The sequence below is a fragment of the Centruroides sculpturatus genome, unplaced genomic scaffold, assembly GCF_000671375.1.
Source record: "Centruroides sculpturatus isolate CEXI.00-Female unplaced genomic scaffold, Cexi_2.0 scaffold3, whole genome shotgun sequence".
NCBI lineage: Eukaryota > Metazoa > Arthropoda > Arachnida > Scorpiones > Buthidae > Centruroides > Centruroides sculpturatus.
The window spans coordinates 1359510-1376398 of NW_019384366.1; the positions used below are offsets into that span (position 1 = coordinate 1359510).

General features: G+C 28.6%; 1 protein-coding gene across 1 annotated transcript; it reads right to left on the reverse strand.

Annotated features, from left to right (window-relative positions):
- Positions 1-497: 497 nt before the first annotated feature.
- On the reverse strand, positions 498-16567 carry LOC111642579. Its single transcript, XM_023388939.1, has 5 exons — positions 16302-16567; positions 16076-16225; positions 15090-15193; positions 770-848; positions 498-649 (listed from the first exon to the last, which is right to left on the reverse strand). The coding sequence occupies exons 1-5, from the start codon at positions 16471-16473 to the stop codon at positions 498-500; spliced, it is 657 nt and encodes a 218-aa protein (XP_023244707.1). The 5' UTR covers positions 16474-16567.
- Between the last annotated feature and the right edge of the window lie 322 nt (positions 16568-16889).

A 16889-nucleotide genomic window follows, 5' to 3' on the forward strand; every position in this document is an offset into this window, starting at 1 on the left:
TGCTTCCATTTGCATGCTTATAAATAAAATAACAAATTATCATGAAATTTATAAATTGCTATTTTATGCGATTTCATAAACCAACTGGAATCTTTTTATTTCAATAAAGGCATCAAAGCAGATCAGGAGATCATGAAATGAGAATTAGATGAACTTCTATCTAACTTAGAGACAATTTTAAAGCAGACGAATCTAAAATTTGAAGTTTTGCTATCTTTTGCAAGAAGAACCAAATTTTCTTGCCAAAAACGTACCTTTAGGCCTCTAATATTCATAAAATGACAAAACGTAGTATTAACAGAAAGATAATTAGTTAAACAACGGATTAAAAAAACAAACAAAAAAAACGAAAAAAAAATGTAGATAGAACCTTCTGGTTCTCGCCTAACGAACTGCTGACATTTTTAAGCATTGAACTTAATTAAATAGTTTAATAATTTCAAGCTTTTTCCAAATATTTCATCAATAACTTTAATGCATTATTTAAAATTATTATATTATTGAAAAATAGATATTGAACCTTGTCTAAAAGGCCTATAACCCTCACTGGACAAACTACTTGGCCTGCCTTCGCTACCTGCAGATTGGCTGGATCCAGAATTGTCCTGTCTGTCGGTGCAAGGCACTTGCCTAGAAATTCTTGCATCGCCTAAAACACGAATAAATCTTCGTAAATAGTTTAATTCACACGTTAATAGTTGTTATATATAGATATTTGTCTACTAAGCATTAACAAGAATTAATTTAAAATATTAACATAATATTTTACCTGATGTTACAAGAGAGAAATTCGAAACGATTCTTGGAGGGCTTCTTTTTACTGTAGCATAATGACCATCGCTTTTTCCCTGAAAAATATTAAATATAACATTACCTTCGATTTATTCATTTTATAAATAATACTGAAAAATAATCATTGAGGTATATCATAGCTTTTTATAGTTTATACCTTTTATTTTCTGCTTTATTCTGACAACTTTTAAAAAATTATAATGAAATTAAATCCATTCATTCTATCTATTATTTAATGTAGTTTATCAATTCTAACATTTTCTAATAGAATGTAAACAGCACAAAATACATATTAAATTATTATTTATTGTGAAGTAACTATTAAAAGCAAATTAATGAACTTAAAAAAGAAAATATAAAGATGTGTTTAGAAAACATAATGCGATTTTTGTTGTTATTTTAAACGTAAATATAGAAAAATTATTGCTAAATTAATCCCAAATCAGTACAAACAAATAGACAATTGATAAGAAACAAAATTGTCCTGAAGATGCTCAAAATTGCTTAAATTGTTAAGTGGGTGCTGCAATATGCAAAGTTTTGATGTAAGTTTACCATTTACAATGTAAAGAAAAACTTTAAATTAAATAACAAAATAAAATTTAAAAAATACTTCGTTTGTTAAAAAATATTTCTAATTTAGCCAAAATTTTCAATTTTCCAAATTAAATAAAATGTCTAAATAACAATTTTGTATTAGTTATATTGATCAGTTAAGACTATTGATAAGTTTTACTGAATATTTATAATCTTCGAACACTTCATAGAGCAATAGTTTGTTTCTGACTTGTTTTCCACATGCATTAAAGGAAAGAAAAGGAGTGATCGGTATTAAGTAAAAGCGTGCCCAACTGTTGAAAGTTCGACCCACACTTCACGCTACCACTGAGACGGAAGAAACGAAAGTTCATAATTATTATATTGTAAGAGAGAAAATCTAACAAGTTTTAATTATAAAGTAACATTAAACTTATATAATAACAAGTAATTCTCTCCGTTATTGTTCGGTGAGATTACGTAGATCAACATTTTGTGTAGTATCACTCTACGTGTTAAACAGCATAGCCATACGTTTCTTCAAAAATCTGCGATCTCAATATCCAGAGTTCCAATTTTAAGTTTCTCATAATGATAATATTTTGATTTTTCCGCAATTTCAGAAAAGTAAACGAATTTTAATATTAAAATAAAATTATTTATTTTTACATTTATCCTTACATAAAGTAAAAAAAAACAAACAAGAAAAAATTAATGTACTAAATAAAAAAGAAAATCAATAATTTATGACAATATTACAACAATATTACTTCAAAAATATACTTCAGAATTACAATTGTATGTTGAATTTCTGATAGAATCATTTAACTTTATTTATTATTGTTAACTTTATTAATATATTGTTATTATATGATTTTTAATATCGACATAAACTTGTAGGTCTCAGTAAAAATCAACTTTGTAAAAGAAACAAATATTTTATGTCTATGAATATCTGGCTTCAGATATACAGGATGTGCCGCTCGAAAGTACCCAATTTTAATTCGCCATAAAAATGAATGGTTTAAGATATGTAAAAACTACAAGTGATATATGATGGAAGATCTCATTAAGTTTTATAAAGATTTTTTGCACTGCAAGATAGCGAAGAAGTCGAATCGTGAGTATTATTGTCTAGTCATGGCTTTACCATAGGAGCAAGCGCAAGTCTTGGTCTGGTATGCCGATAGCATGGCCGCCAAGATCTCTCGATCTGATTCACCTTAGATTTCTTTATATAGGGTTACGTAAAAATACCGTTTATGCAACTTCGGTCAGAGACCTTTAGGATCTTCGGGAGCCCATCATCGCAGCCATCGCCGCTGTGAGACAGGACACGCTGCAGCGTATATAGCAGGAAATTGTCTACCGCTTTGATGTTGTCAGTATGACTGCTGGAGTACTCAGAGAAATGTGCTGATTTGTTTAAATAAAATTCGGTGAGATTTTTTCTCGTATAAAGTCTTGGTAATCTTTAATAGTTAATTTTGTATAGCGAAATAAAATTGAGTACTTTCGACCCTATATACTAATGACTCTCCCCTTAACAGTTTTTCAAATCCATCACAGCATTTCTCATCGTTGAACACTCTTTACATCTGTGTTGAAATTTATAGTAGTCTAATTCTTTGTAAATAATATTAGTCAAAATTATTTATAAGGATTAATTAATTATAAATTATAAAATTTTAAATAATATTAAATGTTCAACAAAAACTAAGCGATATGAAAATGAAAGAAAAATCCTTGTTTAAAACACAACATTAAACATCATTAAAAATAAGCAGACTCTACAGCAGGGGTGTCCAACCTTTTTGTTCTTCTGGGCCACATTAGAAGAAGTCATGGAGTTTTGGGCCACAAATACATATAATATATTTGTGACCCAATCCTTAAATATACTTGTATATTTAAGGATTAACACGTCTAGATTATAGTAATAAGTATCAGGATAAGTATTAAATTTTATCACCAACAAGGATATTTTAAAAAATTACTTCTACAGACTCTTTCAATTTTTACTTAGAAATAAATAACTTCATTTATTATAAAGGAAACAAACAAAAGTTTATTTGAAAATACAAATTTTTGTTTTATTTGGGTCTGTAATTAATGAAAGTCGAGGAAACACCAATTTTTTTAAGCAAGAAATTCCTGCGGTACCTGTTGCCCCCCTTTTTTTTTTGCTTATACGATTCATATACTCCACTAATATTCAATAGAACTATTTTAAACAAGTCGCTGCACTACCGCCGAATTTTTCATTGCTTGTTCTGTGACAAAACTGAATTTTGGTCTTTTAAATTAAAATACTTAAATAAGGGGAAAGCCGAAATTTTCCTCTGCCCCGGGCGGCTGACACCCATGGTATGCCACTGTTCCTTATTGGGCCGCATTGGAACTTGCCTTGGGCCGCATGCGGCCCGCGGGCCGCGGGTTGGACACCCCTGCTCTACAGACATTCTACGTTCAGACGTCGATAGACATTCAACAGACAAATATTCTACGTTAGAATTTAAGCAGACGCTTAAGATCTAACGCACTTACTCAACAACATTCTATTAGGTATTTATGACTAACCATTGATACACTTAATGTTCAATATATTTTACTTTTACAAAATTTCAGATTTGTCTGACATTAGTCACATCGTCTGACTAAATAGTTTCGTTTTTCTTCAAGAAGTCGGTTTTTGTTTAAATATTTCACTTCAACAGTGATGACAAATCTAGATATGAGCGATAAAGCCAATGTAGATTTATAGGCCTATATAGGCCCTATATATACATATAATATTAATAACAAAACTGAAAAAAATTTAGTTAGGCCTATTGATAGATTCATTTAAGATTAATAATTAAACTTTATTTCTATTTACAAAAAAATTATACTGTATATTTGTTAACACATGTAAGCTGGAAAGTTAACATAACATTACTTTTGTAGACATAAAATCAACAGCTAACAAAATAGTGTACTGTATATACAAATATATTCTATGTAAACTACAGTATTTTGTTAGCTGTTGATTTTATGTCTACTAAAGTGAAGTTATGTTAACTTTCCAGCTTACATATGTTAACAAATATACAGTATTTTTTTTCGTAAATAGAAAAAAAATTAATTACTTCAGTTTTGCTATTGATTTCATTTATTAATTTTGTCGTCCGGATAACCGTGCTCTAAGATATCCTCCTATTAGAAAGATTTATCCGAGAGACTTTTGTAAGATTGATTTGATATCTATCTTAAAATAGTACCATCGTAATCTGCATACAACAAACCTAGATTTAGTCCATTTAAGATAATTCTGAATGCTTGTAATTTAATTATGTAAGTTTTCAACAGAATCGGTAAGCCTGCGATTCCGGATAGATTAAAAATGGAGAATGAGATCTTAACTTTAATTAAATGTGCGATCAAGATGAGACGTGAAATAGGATATTTATCATAGTAGGATGATATTATATCCCTCGACTATCCTGCAATGATCTCACGAGTTCTCAAGAGTACAGTACATTAAAGTCGAGAGTAGCTTCGCCCTAATTTCCTGTTTTCTAAATGTTGGCTTGGTGCATTGTAAATGAAGTCATCATCCCTAAATACTTTTTAAAATAGTAGTTATTCAACATCGAATATTAGATAAATAAATTAATAATAAATTAAACATTAAATTTTGGATTTTTCAGTTTATTCATATTATAGTAATTTAATTCACTAATGTCCAAAAATAATCACAATCAAAATATCTCACGAACTACTAATCAGAACAGTATAAAAATTTATTCAGCAAAACAATTAAAAAGCAAATTTATCTATATTACCTCAAACTAAAAACAACACAAAAAAGTTCTAAGTATTGTCGTAAATTATTTCGCACAGAAAATGATTAATAAGGCGTATGGTTACTGCTTGCATGCATATAATTCGCACAGCAATTGTTCATGCTGGTTATAACTTTGTTTATCAGCTCTGTCAAGAGTGAAGTCCATTCTTGAACAAGGGCAGCTTGAAGTTCCTATAGTATTCTTGGTGAAGGGTAATGGAATGGAATTCGTCTCCCTAGTACTGTACTGTACATCCCACACGTTCTCCGCGACAGAGATTCGGAGATCTTGCTGGCGGACTTTCCATAAATAATATCTTCACTGTCAAGAAAGTCATTGACTAATGAAGCTCTCCATGAAAATAAAATCTGTATTAAGCATCTCGGAAAAGCCTCACATAGGGTTTTAAAACCTTTTCTTTGTACCTTCTGCAATAATGGAACTTCTTGCAAAAACGTGGGGCTCAGTGCAACAATTAAGCATAATTATTCCCCAGATCATGATATGGTGTAATTCCAACGTCTCATTCATTCTGCTTCCCTACTGTTGTGAATTCCGGTACTACCCGATTGTCGACCCTGTTTTAGTTATATTCAATAATATTGCTTAAAAAAATGCGTTAGTAGTAGAAAATACTGAAATACGTTGGTGTTCTTTCAAAGAAACATCAAAATATTGATGTTATTTATATTTTATGAAAATCTACAATAACACTTGTAATGGTCTGCCCGATGAATTATAGTAACTTCTAACTATAATACAGCGTAATATACTACACAGTACTATAGTTAGTAATTATTATACCTATTTATTTTTTCGAACAAGAAACACTACCTAGTCAGAAATTACATGTCAAGCACTCTGTGCCACACACTGCACTGTGTGCTATTGGCCAAGTGCTTCGTGACTCTTTCGTGACTATCGACAGGATATACCGTATGCAATAGCGAAACAAGCAAGCCCGTCGCTATCGAATATTTATTACAACAGTTCTACATGTCTGGCATTTCTAGTGATAATTGTTTGGTGTATCGCTCTCGAATCTCCAAACGACTAACCATTATTTTTATTACAGAAGCACGTTCATCCTTTATCACATCCAGATCGATTCATCATATTTTCCGATTTTTAATTGTTTTAATAAAACATCAATGGATTCGTAATAACAATACGATTTAAAAATATTAGAATTTTTTCATAAAAAGCAAATTTTTATTACATAAATATAATTTAAATAGATCAATATCTGAACATTCATTTTTCAGTTTTAGTAAATACCGGTATGATTTTTAAAAAAATACATAGACCAACATAAAATTTCATTATAGCATTTAGTAACATACATTTAACTGTTAAATTACTTGACTTTTTTAAATATCATTTAACAACTCAATTTAGAAACCATTGTAAAATAAAAACTGTTTTCTCGCTTCTTAATTAAGTCTATTCCAGAGAGTCTTTTGTCAGATTAGCTTTCTACCTACCGCCATATTAACAAAGATTATATCATGCCTATCTACTGATAATGAAACAGCTTTTCGATGTCATTCCAAGATAAAATAATCTTTTATCTAAGGAACTGTTAATCCAGTCAACTTTCGGAAAGGTCTTTATGAGCTATTAACTAAAAGAAATATACTCTGAAACTCAGTATATTAACAGGAAAAAGAATTTGATGTAAATAAAAGTAACCATTAAAATTATGTTAATTAGTACAAAAGTTATTTCGTTAGTATTCGGAAAACATTACAATTTTATTTGAAAACAAATGAGATATTAACAGGTTTAATTATACTCCTTTATTATTTGTTTTGAAAATTATCTCATTCATATCAATATAAAATTATATACAGGTAATTATCTTAATTACTAAACATTAAATATCTGAAAATGGCAAATAATATCCGCCTTTCTACCTACCGGCATATTAACAAAGATTACATCATGTCTATCCACTGATAATGAAACAGCTTTTCGATGTCATTCCAAGATAAAATAATCTTTTATCTAACTAAGCAGCGGCTGATTTCCTATTATGTCCACTAAGCCGAGGCCTAGAAACGCAAGAGTTTGGGAACGCAAAAATTGAATAAAATAATAAAAGCAATAAATTAATGAAAGATGATTTTATGTAGAAACAATACATAAAAGAATTAGTGCAAATTATCAGCTTAAGTAGAAGCAAAATAAGCATAGATAGTTCAGTAGCATTAATATAGGCCTACGAATATATTTTAAAAAAACAGAGTGGTAGAGGTTTACTAATGACTAGTTTTTAGTAGCAGTACTCTTTGCCATTTCGATATTTAAAAATCTGTAAAAAATACAATTATTGTATAAAAATTAATTATAAAATAAGATCATTCAGTGCAAAAGTTGCATTATTAATTTGGGGGCATCTGCATATTGTGTGCCCAGGGCGCCTTATTTCTAAATGCACTACTGTTTCCAAGTACAGTATATAGATGTATAATATAGGAAAAAGTGTAATTTAAATATTAAATTGGCCATATTTTGTATATTATTACACTTTCTGTGGTTTAGAAATATTTTTCTAACAGAATTTATCATATGGTTTGCTATCTGCAATATGATCATAATTTGATTCAGACGAGTTTTTAAGAACTCGTATAAGTGAAGTAAGAAAGTTAATATTGTAATATGAACTAAAAAATTAATTTAAAAGTCGACATGTTTATTAATATAATATCCATGTCTGAGGCTTTCATCAGACGATTAAATAAGTTTCTTCGTGCACAATTACCACGAGTTTAAAATTAAAGAAAATTATTTCAACAAATATGTTGAAAAATTCCTGAAAATAAGAATAATAATAATTATCATTTTGTTTTCTGCGCTTAGCAATTAGTGTGTAACGATTGTTCGTGTATCTTCTTCTTTTTTCTTTATTTGTTGTAAAGGGCTTCTGAAAAGTTTTTCCTTGCGATCCTTACTTAACATTGTATTTTTTGAACTATCAAAATAAATAAATTTATTTATCATATTAACGTTCGGAATTTACTACTCAATTCTGCTTTTAACATGAACTTTAAATTTTTAATATATACGGTAATCTGTTTGGTGGTGATAATTTGAAAGCTGTGTCTTAGTAAACACATTAGTTGTCTGAAGTTTCAAATTCTGTCATAATGGTGAGGTAAGGCTCCTTAGCTCACCATTAGGACAGAATTTCATTGGGTAATTTAGTCAAATGACAAAAGCGAAAATTATATATTCATTAGAGTTAACCCTGCTATACACATGATGTCAATGCATTGTCCAAAGATATCTAAAACGTAACAGTATTGCTTAGTGTGTACAAGCACTACGGGTACATTTTCAGATAACGTCCAACAATGCGTTGATATATTGTGTATACGGCAGAGTTAAACTCCAAAGACAACCGTCACAAAATTTTCTTTGGGTTACACACCAATGTAGCGAAAACGCGGGCTTCTTTCTCAGGATCACAATCATAACCACCGGGATTTACGGTTTAATAATTGACCGCTTTTCTTTACATATACAATACCATCGCATTAGGCAATCGTACTTAATTAAGCATTTTCCATAAAGATGAAAAAACTCATGTTTAACAGCCATTACATTAAAAAAAGTTTCTAAGTGTTTCTTAAACTTTTGAATAAATCCAAAGAAACACTTAACTTCATAGTCACTGCAATTTTTACTTTTGTCAAGTGACAAAACTATCCAATTATATTCCGTTTTACCTCGCCGTTGTGGCAGAATTTCAATTTTATACAATTATTGTGTTTATTATGACATAATTTTCAAATTTTCCCCAACCAAACGGATCGCTCTGTAGTTTATATATATATAAATTAAACTTCAATATGTAGCCTATATATTAACAAAGGTGAGTCTGAAAATAAATCTTACAGGGATGATTTAAACTGTGTAATAAAATAAAAAATATATACGTAGTATATGGCTTTAATAATTACTTAAAGTGATAAAAATACTTAAACAATATAAAAATGTAACAAAACTATAATGTAATTTTAAAGTATCAAAATATACACATTATTTTAATAATTAAGGAATGGTAACAGTAAACATCTTAAGGGAATGATAGCTCAAACCGTTTCGTCCTTGTGTATTAAAGAAATATTAGTAAAATCTCAAATATTCTATAAAAAACTAATTGTACAATTTCGAAGAATATCTCTATAATAATCTTTTCTTTTTCATTTTGCTTTTCCCTATTCTATGTTAAAATTAAAATATATATTCAAATGTCGTATGAGTTCATACTAACTTGTAAGAAAAAATATTTACTTTTAAGTTACTTACTTACTTACTTTTAAGTTACTTAAGTAAGATAAGTTTCTTTTTTGTGTAATTAAGTTTTTGAATGTATCTTGTAAATATTTATTTATCTTCTGGTTCTTTATTTAATTTACTAATTTCTTAGTTTTAATTATTTATAATAAACTAAGAAAATTTTATTTAAAAAATTATATTGTACAATGGAACACAACTTTTAATATAAAATAAATTGTAATTTCATTATTTGTTTCAAAATATCGTCATAATGGCTTATCCATTCATAAGAATAACATAATTATATTATGTAAATCATTCAAATATCTACTTCAATTAAAATTCATTCCAATATTACAAGACATATTTTAACAAAGCAAAAACGAATACGTTTTCATGCTATTTTGTAATTCAGAATAACCAAAACAATAACAAAAAATTTTATCTATAAACGTTTTTGAATTTTCCTTATTCTAAAGAATTATATCTAGTGACATTGTGGAATAGTACCGGTATGATTTCAAAGGAATCCTTTCCATTATTTTAAACTTCTACATTACCGGAATCCATCTAAGAAATAAATTCTTGAATTCCGATCTTATTCAAAACGGAGTTCATCCTGAAAGTGATTAGAACTTGGATCCTTCTTGTGGAAAGATGATCGATTTTACACACCGCCACCTGAGCTGTCCACTACTGAAACTATTTCTGAATTTAAAATTCTCTCTCTCAAGTTCTCTAAGTATAAACTTTTGAAAAATTTATAAGAAACTTAGGAGTACTGATAATCTCAGACATCAATCTTCTTATTTAATTATACGAATAATGGTATCAAAATCATGATCGATGTTATAACTCACAAATGCTGTCTGGTAGAAACTGATCGAAAGGTTTAAAATGTCAAAAAAAAGTAATTTTTAATCAATATTTTAGATGTTTCATCGACTTTATTCTTTAAAGTATTTTCATTGTTTACTTTTCATATTTTCATCTATTAATATTATTTAATATTCTTATTATACTTGCATATCATAGTGTTTTCTTTCAAATTTCTCATTAACATTAAAAAGTTATAAATTTAACTTGTTGATGATAAATTTTTATTTAATTCACGAATAAATTATATCCTTTGAAAAAAAGATAATATAAATATTAATAAATACGTTCATTCATAAAAATCTATCTAAGCAGATTTATAAGTTACTTTTTTCGTGTAATTAAGTTTTTGAATGTATCTTTTAAGTATTTATTTATCTTCTGGTTCTTTATTTAATTTACTAATTTCTTGGTTTAAATTATTTATAATAAACTAAGAAAATTTTTTTAAAAAAAATTAAAGAAATTGATTTGCTATTCAAATGTTTATTTTGAATGTCTTGAAAGCTTTTCTAATATATGATTTTGATAACATTGATTATAAGAACAGATTTTCTTCAATTATAACTGTTTATTCTAACATTTTTATAAAATGGCAAGGTACATTATCAATAAAATACATTGAAAAAACTTCAATGTATATATGGATAATGTTATATTTCAGACCCAAATTGCTATTCATAAACTTTAATATTTAATTTTAACTTCATTAACATATTACTAGATAAGTTTGACGATATATTAAATTTTAATGAGACATGACTTAATACTGATTATACGAAATGTCTGTCACGATTAATATAGAATCAAGAAATATCTTAAAATCTACATGGTGTATGTATAAATTCTTTATAAGAATTTCCTTATATAATTGAATTATTGTATAATTGTAGATATGTCAGAATTTTGACAACTGATTAAGGCCAAAAACCCGAAATGCATTTTGCATGAAGTTCGACAATAAAGATTTTTCAGATAAATAAGGAATTATTTAATAGGTCACGAGTTTGAAAAGCAACAAATTTTAAGCTTCGTGGTGAAAATTAAAAAGAACGAGCAATTATTTATTGTGACATCGTCACCATGCCAGGCTGCAATTTTTGATCATATTTTTAATTTATTTCATTTAAAATATATCGTCTCCACCTCAAATTAGTAGTGGCTTGCCCCTGTATATCATACTTTTCCGTTAGCAATCGAGTCGTGCTAGTAATCTAACACCTTTAAGGGAAAAATTTTTTGAATTGAAATAACATGACGTTTGATTTGTCAGTGGTTCCTATATAGTTAATCGGGGCCTCCTGCTCCTAAGATGTCCCTATCTGTTCTCGATGTTCATCTATCTAACGCTGTTTTGGAATTTAAGGAAACACAGACAAACGAACGGACAGGTAGATGGATGACAGTGAGAATTTATTAACCTTTACTTGTTGTATAGGCCTGTTTAATATTACAACAGAATTTTACTGAGAGATCAATCACTAACATTTCTTTTTATTCCGGAAGATAACTTGCTTAGTTTTTCATTATAAAAAAACTCAGCGTGTCTTTATGTAGACTTAGCTTTATATATAAAAAGTTACAAATAAATCGTTACATTTTTATTGTATAAAACATCACATTTCTTCAATTTTTTCGATTGACTTTTTACTATTTTTACAGAACATATTATGATTGACGGCGATTTGGTGATTCTAAGTGGTAAGCAGATAAGTAAGCAAAGCAATGACAATCTGTTTCACATGAAACAAACTAGAAACATATTGTTTCATATTGGTTTGCTTAATTAATTAGCTGTTTGACACGTAGGAGTATCCACTGCATGTTCAAAATAATCAACAGTTATCGCGAGTAAATTAGAAGATTTGTTATAAACCAATAAGTAATAAACGTTTTCTGCCGAACTGTTAGAACTGCTCACGTTACTTCAACTAAACCATGGCGGTAATACACGTTTAATTTGAATCCCTTTTAATGTTTAACATGCTTTTATAATGCACATTATAATAAACATTATAATGCAGCTTTTACACATACTGTACAGTACATGCAGAAGACAACAGAAATAAACTAGATACCGAATATTGCCTGTTTTTTTTTTTTTTGCATTTGTGTGGGTTTTCTGGTGTCTTGTTATTTAATAAAATTAACCCCCCATATTCATGATGATGTAGGAATTTAAATAAACTTTTCAACTTGATAGAAAATATCGTTGATAGGTAGATTAAAACTTTCATTTGTCGTAAGCAAATTTAATGTCGAACGAAAAAGGAAAAACAACTTTCCAAAAATAATCTAAAAATTTTAAACAAAATAAAGATTATTAATTGTAATAAAAAACTAACAAAAATGAAAAAGTTACAAAAAATTAAAGGAATTACAAAAATAGTCACAGAAATCACTCCTAGTCAGAACATACACAAAAACAAAATAATATTTTTCTTATACAGTATAATAAAAAAAATTCTCGTATTTAAAGAGCTGGCATTCAAAACAAGCTATATCAACTTTGACTAATTTGAATAAAATCATAATTTCTTACAGAAGCGTAAGTGTGCACACTTTACAATTACGTAGACAAACGAAATACTCTCTCGAAGTTAAAATTTAGGTAATTAATTAAATAATTTTATATTGAGTGATATTTTGCACTTCCATTAAATTTTTAAACGATTTCCAAACTATTGCTCGGCGACGTCATAAGTTTGATTTTATCTTTGAAATAAGACAATTCATATGTTAAACACAATAAAATTTATTGAATACATAAAGACATACTGAAAACGAGGTACACAGATATATGTCCGTACAATTTAAATGATATAAACACTTCGTTAAGGAAATACTCCCTGATCTTCTAAGAAAGAAGGAATGCAGGGATAGGTTTCACTACTATGTCTCTACTTCTATTATAGACTATTGCCTATTACTGGTGTTCTACCCCGGAAAAATCATACTTATAAAACTTTTTCTCAAACAAAACTCCGTAAATTCTCCCCAATCTAATCGCGTGTCTGCGTTCTACGTTCGAACTATCTTTTTGAAAATCGTTGCCAAATAATCTCTTCCAATGGAAGGCATCTTCGTTTTTTTTTTTTTTTTTTTGAACCATCAGTTTAAACTCGATGGTGACAAAAATTATTTCTTCCCTTATCCAGGATCGCGTGATTCACTCTTGGTTTTGAAAAGTAGTTTGGATTTTGTAGGGTAAATAAGATATAATTTAATTATACATAAGCCCAAGATTATTTTAACAGTAATTTATTTTCATAATTGAAAATTAATAAATAAATGTTTGTAGACGTCGTAGCCTACATAAAGGGGTCGACGTCGAGATCATTTTTAATGAATGGAAAATTTTGATAGTGTTTGCCTGTTATTTTTAGAAGTTTTACTTCAAGTCGCCTACTGTTTGTGGTTCCTAGACGGAATGAAAAGGATTTAAAGAGGAAAAATGACTCGAACTTTGTTTGTATTGCCTTAATTTTCAATTATGAAAATAAATTACTGTGATATAACTTGTTTTGTTTAGTTAACAATAGTAAGTTTAACTCACTTTGAAACAATAACGACTTTTTAACAATAAAAAACACATGTCTTGTTTTAAAAAATGAAAATAGAACTTTCTATCAGTTTTTTTTCTTTTTGTTTTGTCAGCTTTACTGTTTATTTTTGCTATAAATTTAAATTAAGTTTTCAAATGCATGGGAGAGGAAAGGAAAAAAGTAAAACAGGAAAAAGCTACCGTAATATTTTTTCAAAATAAAACTAGAATTGCACAAGGAAAAACTGTTTATCTCAGAATTGTGTAAAAGTGGAAAGTGAAACTTTACTTCTATGGATAAAAAGTTTACGTTGAAAGGCCAATATATCATCTTTTATCAATTTGCAATATCGAAATGATGGTTTATGACGCACTTTGGTGCTGATAAGGCGGTATCAAGCGCATTCTGCTTCAAAGAATAATTATATATTTTATCTTTTTCTTTCTGTTTACTTTTGTTTCTGTCTTTTTAAAAACTTTTAGTTTATTTATTTCCATTATCGACAAAAAAAAAAAAAAATGTTAAATCTTCTCTCACCATAGATGCAGCCATGACTGTTGAGTTGACGCTTTCGTGTACATAGCAGTTCCATTGGCTGTTTAGATATAACTTGTTTCACATGGAGATGTTGCTTATATTCAACCTAATTTGCATAGATTAACAATATATACAGTGCTAGTAACAACAGATATATTACTTGTTTTAGCTGTTTCATAAACAGATGCAATCCAATGAGGTGCTTATGGTACTGTATACTCCTTTACCAAAACACTCAGTTTTTTAAAGTAAATATTAATATAATAACGCATACCGCATGACTTCAATTCGGCATGATTAGGTAATTAAAGTAATTCTGAAGTAATTGAATATCATTCTCTAAAACACGACAGGAGCCTTGCCCTCACTAATCTGTCTTCAGCAGCACTCATATTGCAAAAATCCTTGATATCCAACTGTTCAAAAAGAACAAATCGCAATAGGGAATAGCAACATAAAAAAATGCGATTTTAAAAATATTAGATATCACCCGTTTAGCGTGCCAGCTCTTTATTTATATTGTTTCGTAAAAGCATCAACGAGGGTCTGAGCTGGACCCCCTTTATTTGATTCATTTATAAATTTTTCAGGGTCTAATATTATATGTTTCAGTCTACAATTTTTCAAAAATCTATTATTTTCGTCAATTTAACATAATGTATAGTATGTAAATTCAAAAGGAGTACATTACCATTAAGGAAAGAACACTTCTGCAATCAGAATCTTCTATCAGAGATCTTGGCGTTGGGACAGTGGCATATGGTTCCGCATATTCGTGGTTTTCTTCAGAACCGTCTGCGCAAATATAAAGACTCCAGTCTGTAACACTCCGAATAAATCATCTCACGTTAATTATCTCGTAAAAAGAAACTTACTAATTCATTTTTAAGATTTCATCCGAAATTTTAACTATAAATAATAAAATACATATCGAAATTTATATTATCTAAATTTAGCACTTACCTCTTACGTATTTTAAAATTACATATGCACTACACTTACCTTTATTTAAAGTAAAAAAAATACGTGATAACTTTAAATGGTGTTTATAAAAAAAATTAAACAAAATAATGGCTCGAAATCTTATGAATTGTGATAAGGGAATATGATTCGTCGCATTTACAATTTTGATATTTTAATATTTTTATGAATAAAATCAAGCCTTGTATCACGATAAAATGAATCTAAATATCCGTTTAGCTTTCTGTTACTCAAATCATGATTTTAATCGTATCTCTGGTCAATTGACGAACTTGAAAATAAAAAAATTCAAAGATAAATTTTATATTGCAACGATATAATCGTATATAACCGTTTATCGTTGCTTAACTTGATGTGGCAAATTTTCATTACTATCCATATTGCAATGTCAGAATATTTAAAATTGTTTATGTAAATTATTTAAATTTCAAAATAAAACTTTTTATGCAAAAAGTTTGCTGTAAAAAATTCTTAATATGATATTTGTTTTTTAAACATTTTGCAGAAATAAATTGACTTCGTCAAAATAAGTGATAATAAGTAAAACATCCATTTTATTCTTCGGATAGTTTCCATTATTATTGTCCAAACATTCATATACATGTTTTCAGTAAAAATTGGATCATCAATAGAAATTTAGTTACATCAATGTTTAAAATACTATTCCCTTTTCATAGTCTGCGCTTGTATACCTACTGCGATGCAAACTGGATTCGACACCAAGCTTTCTCTTGGGTGAAGAATAATACCAAGTCTTGCCATAGGGATCGTTGTCTTTTAAGCCTTTTTGAGAAAATTCTGTCAATCCCATTTGATCACTGTTCCGTTCTTTTCTACCTTGACCATCTACGACAATCAATTGTAATATAATAAATGTAATACGCGAAAATTCTTTGTGACCGTTTCTAGGAAGATTACTTACCTCCGCTACTTCCTCTGCTGCTATCATCCGTTTGGCGACGTAAACAAACGATTACGGTGATTATGACAATAAGAAGCACAATAACAGATATCACAACAGGAAGGAGGACAGTTAAATTCTTGTAAAAGGGCATTGCACCATCTTTATTTAGCATAGGAGGCATTGCTCTCATCGTGGGAGCTAGAAAACAAATGATACGTTTTTAAAATCAAACTATATTATCTATTTGTTTTCTCGTACCGTATATCCTATCAGTCGTTTTAATGGAAATATTCTATACTTAATACTTCAGAAAAAGACAATAATTTAAAAATAAAACGTTGATTAATTTATTCAAAAACTAAAATTTGTAATATAGAAGATATGGTTGCTGTATTTTCAAATTCTGTGTAACGTCTTTGCAATCCAAACAATAATTTTGGTAGTTAATATAATATAATATATAATAGCAATAAATTGGCAATAATTGTTGTTTGATCGTCTACCAGAATTATTGTTTTGATTGCAAAGACGCTACACACAGAATAAAATTTGTAACTTTATAAAAATAAATGCAATTTCAGACACTATGATTTTGTAGCTTATCTA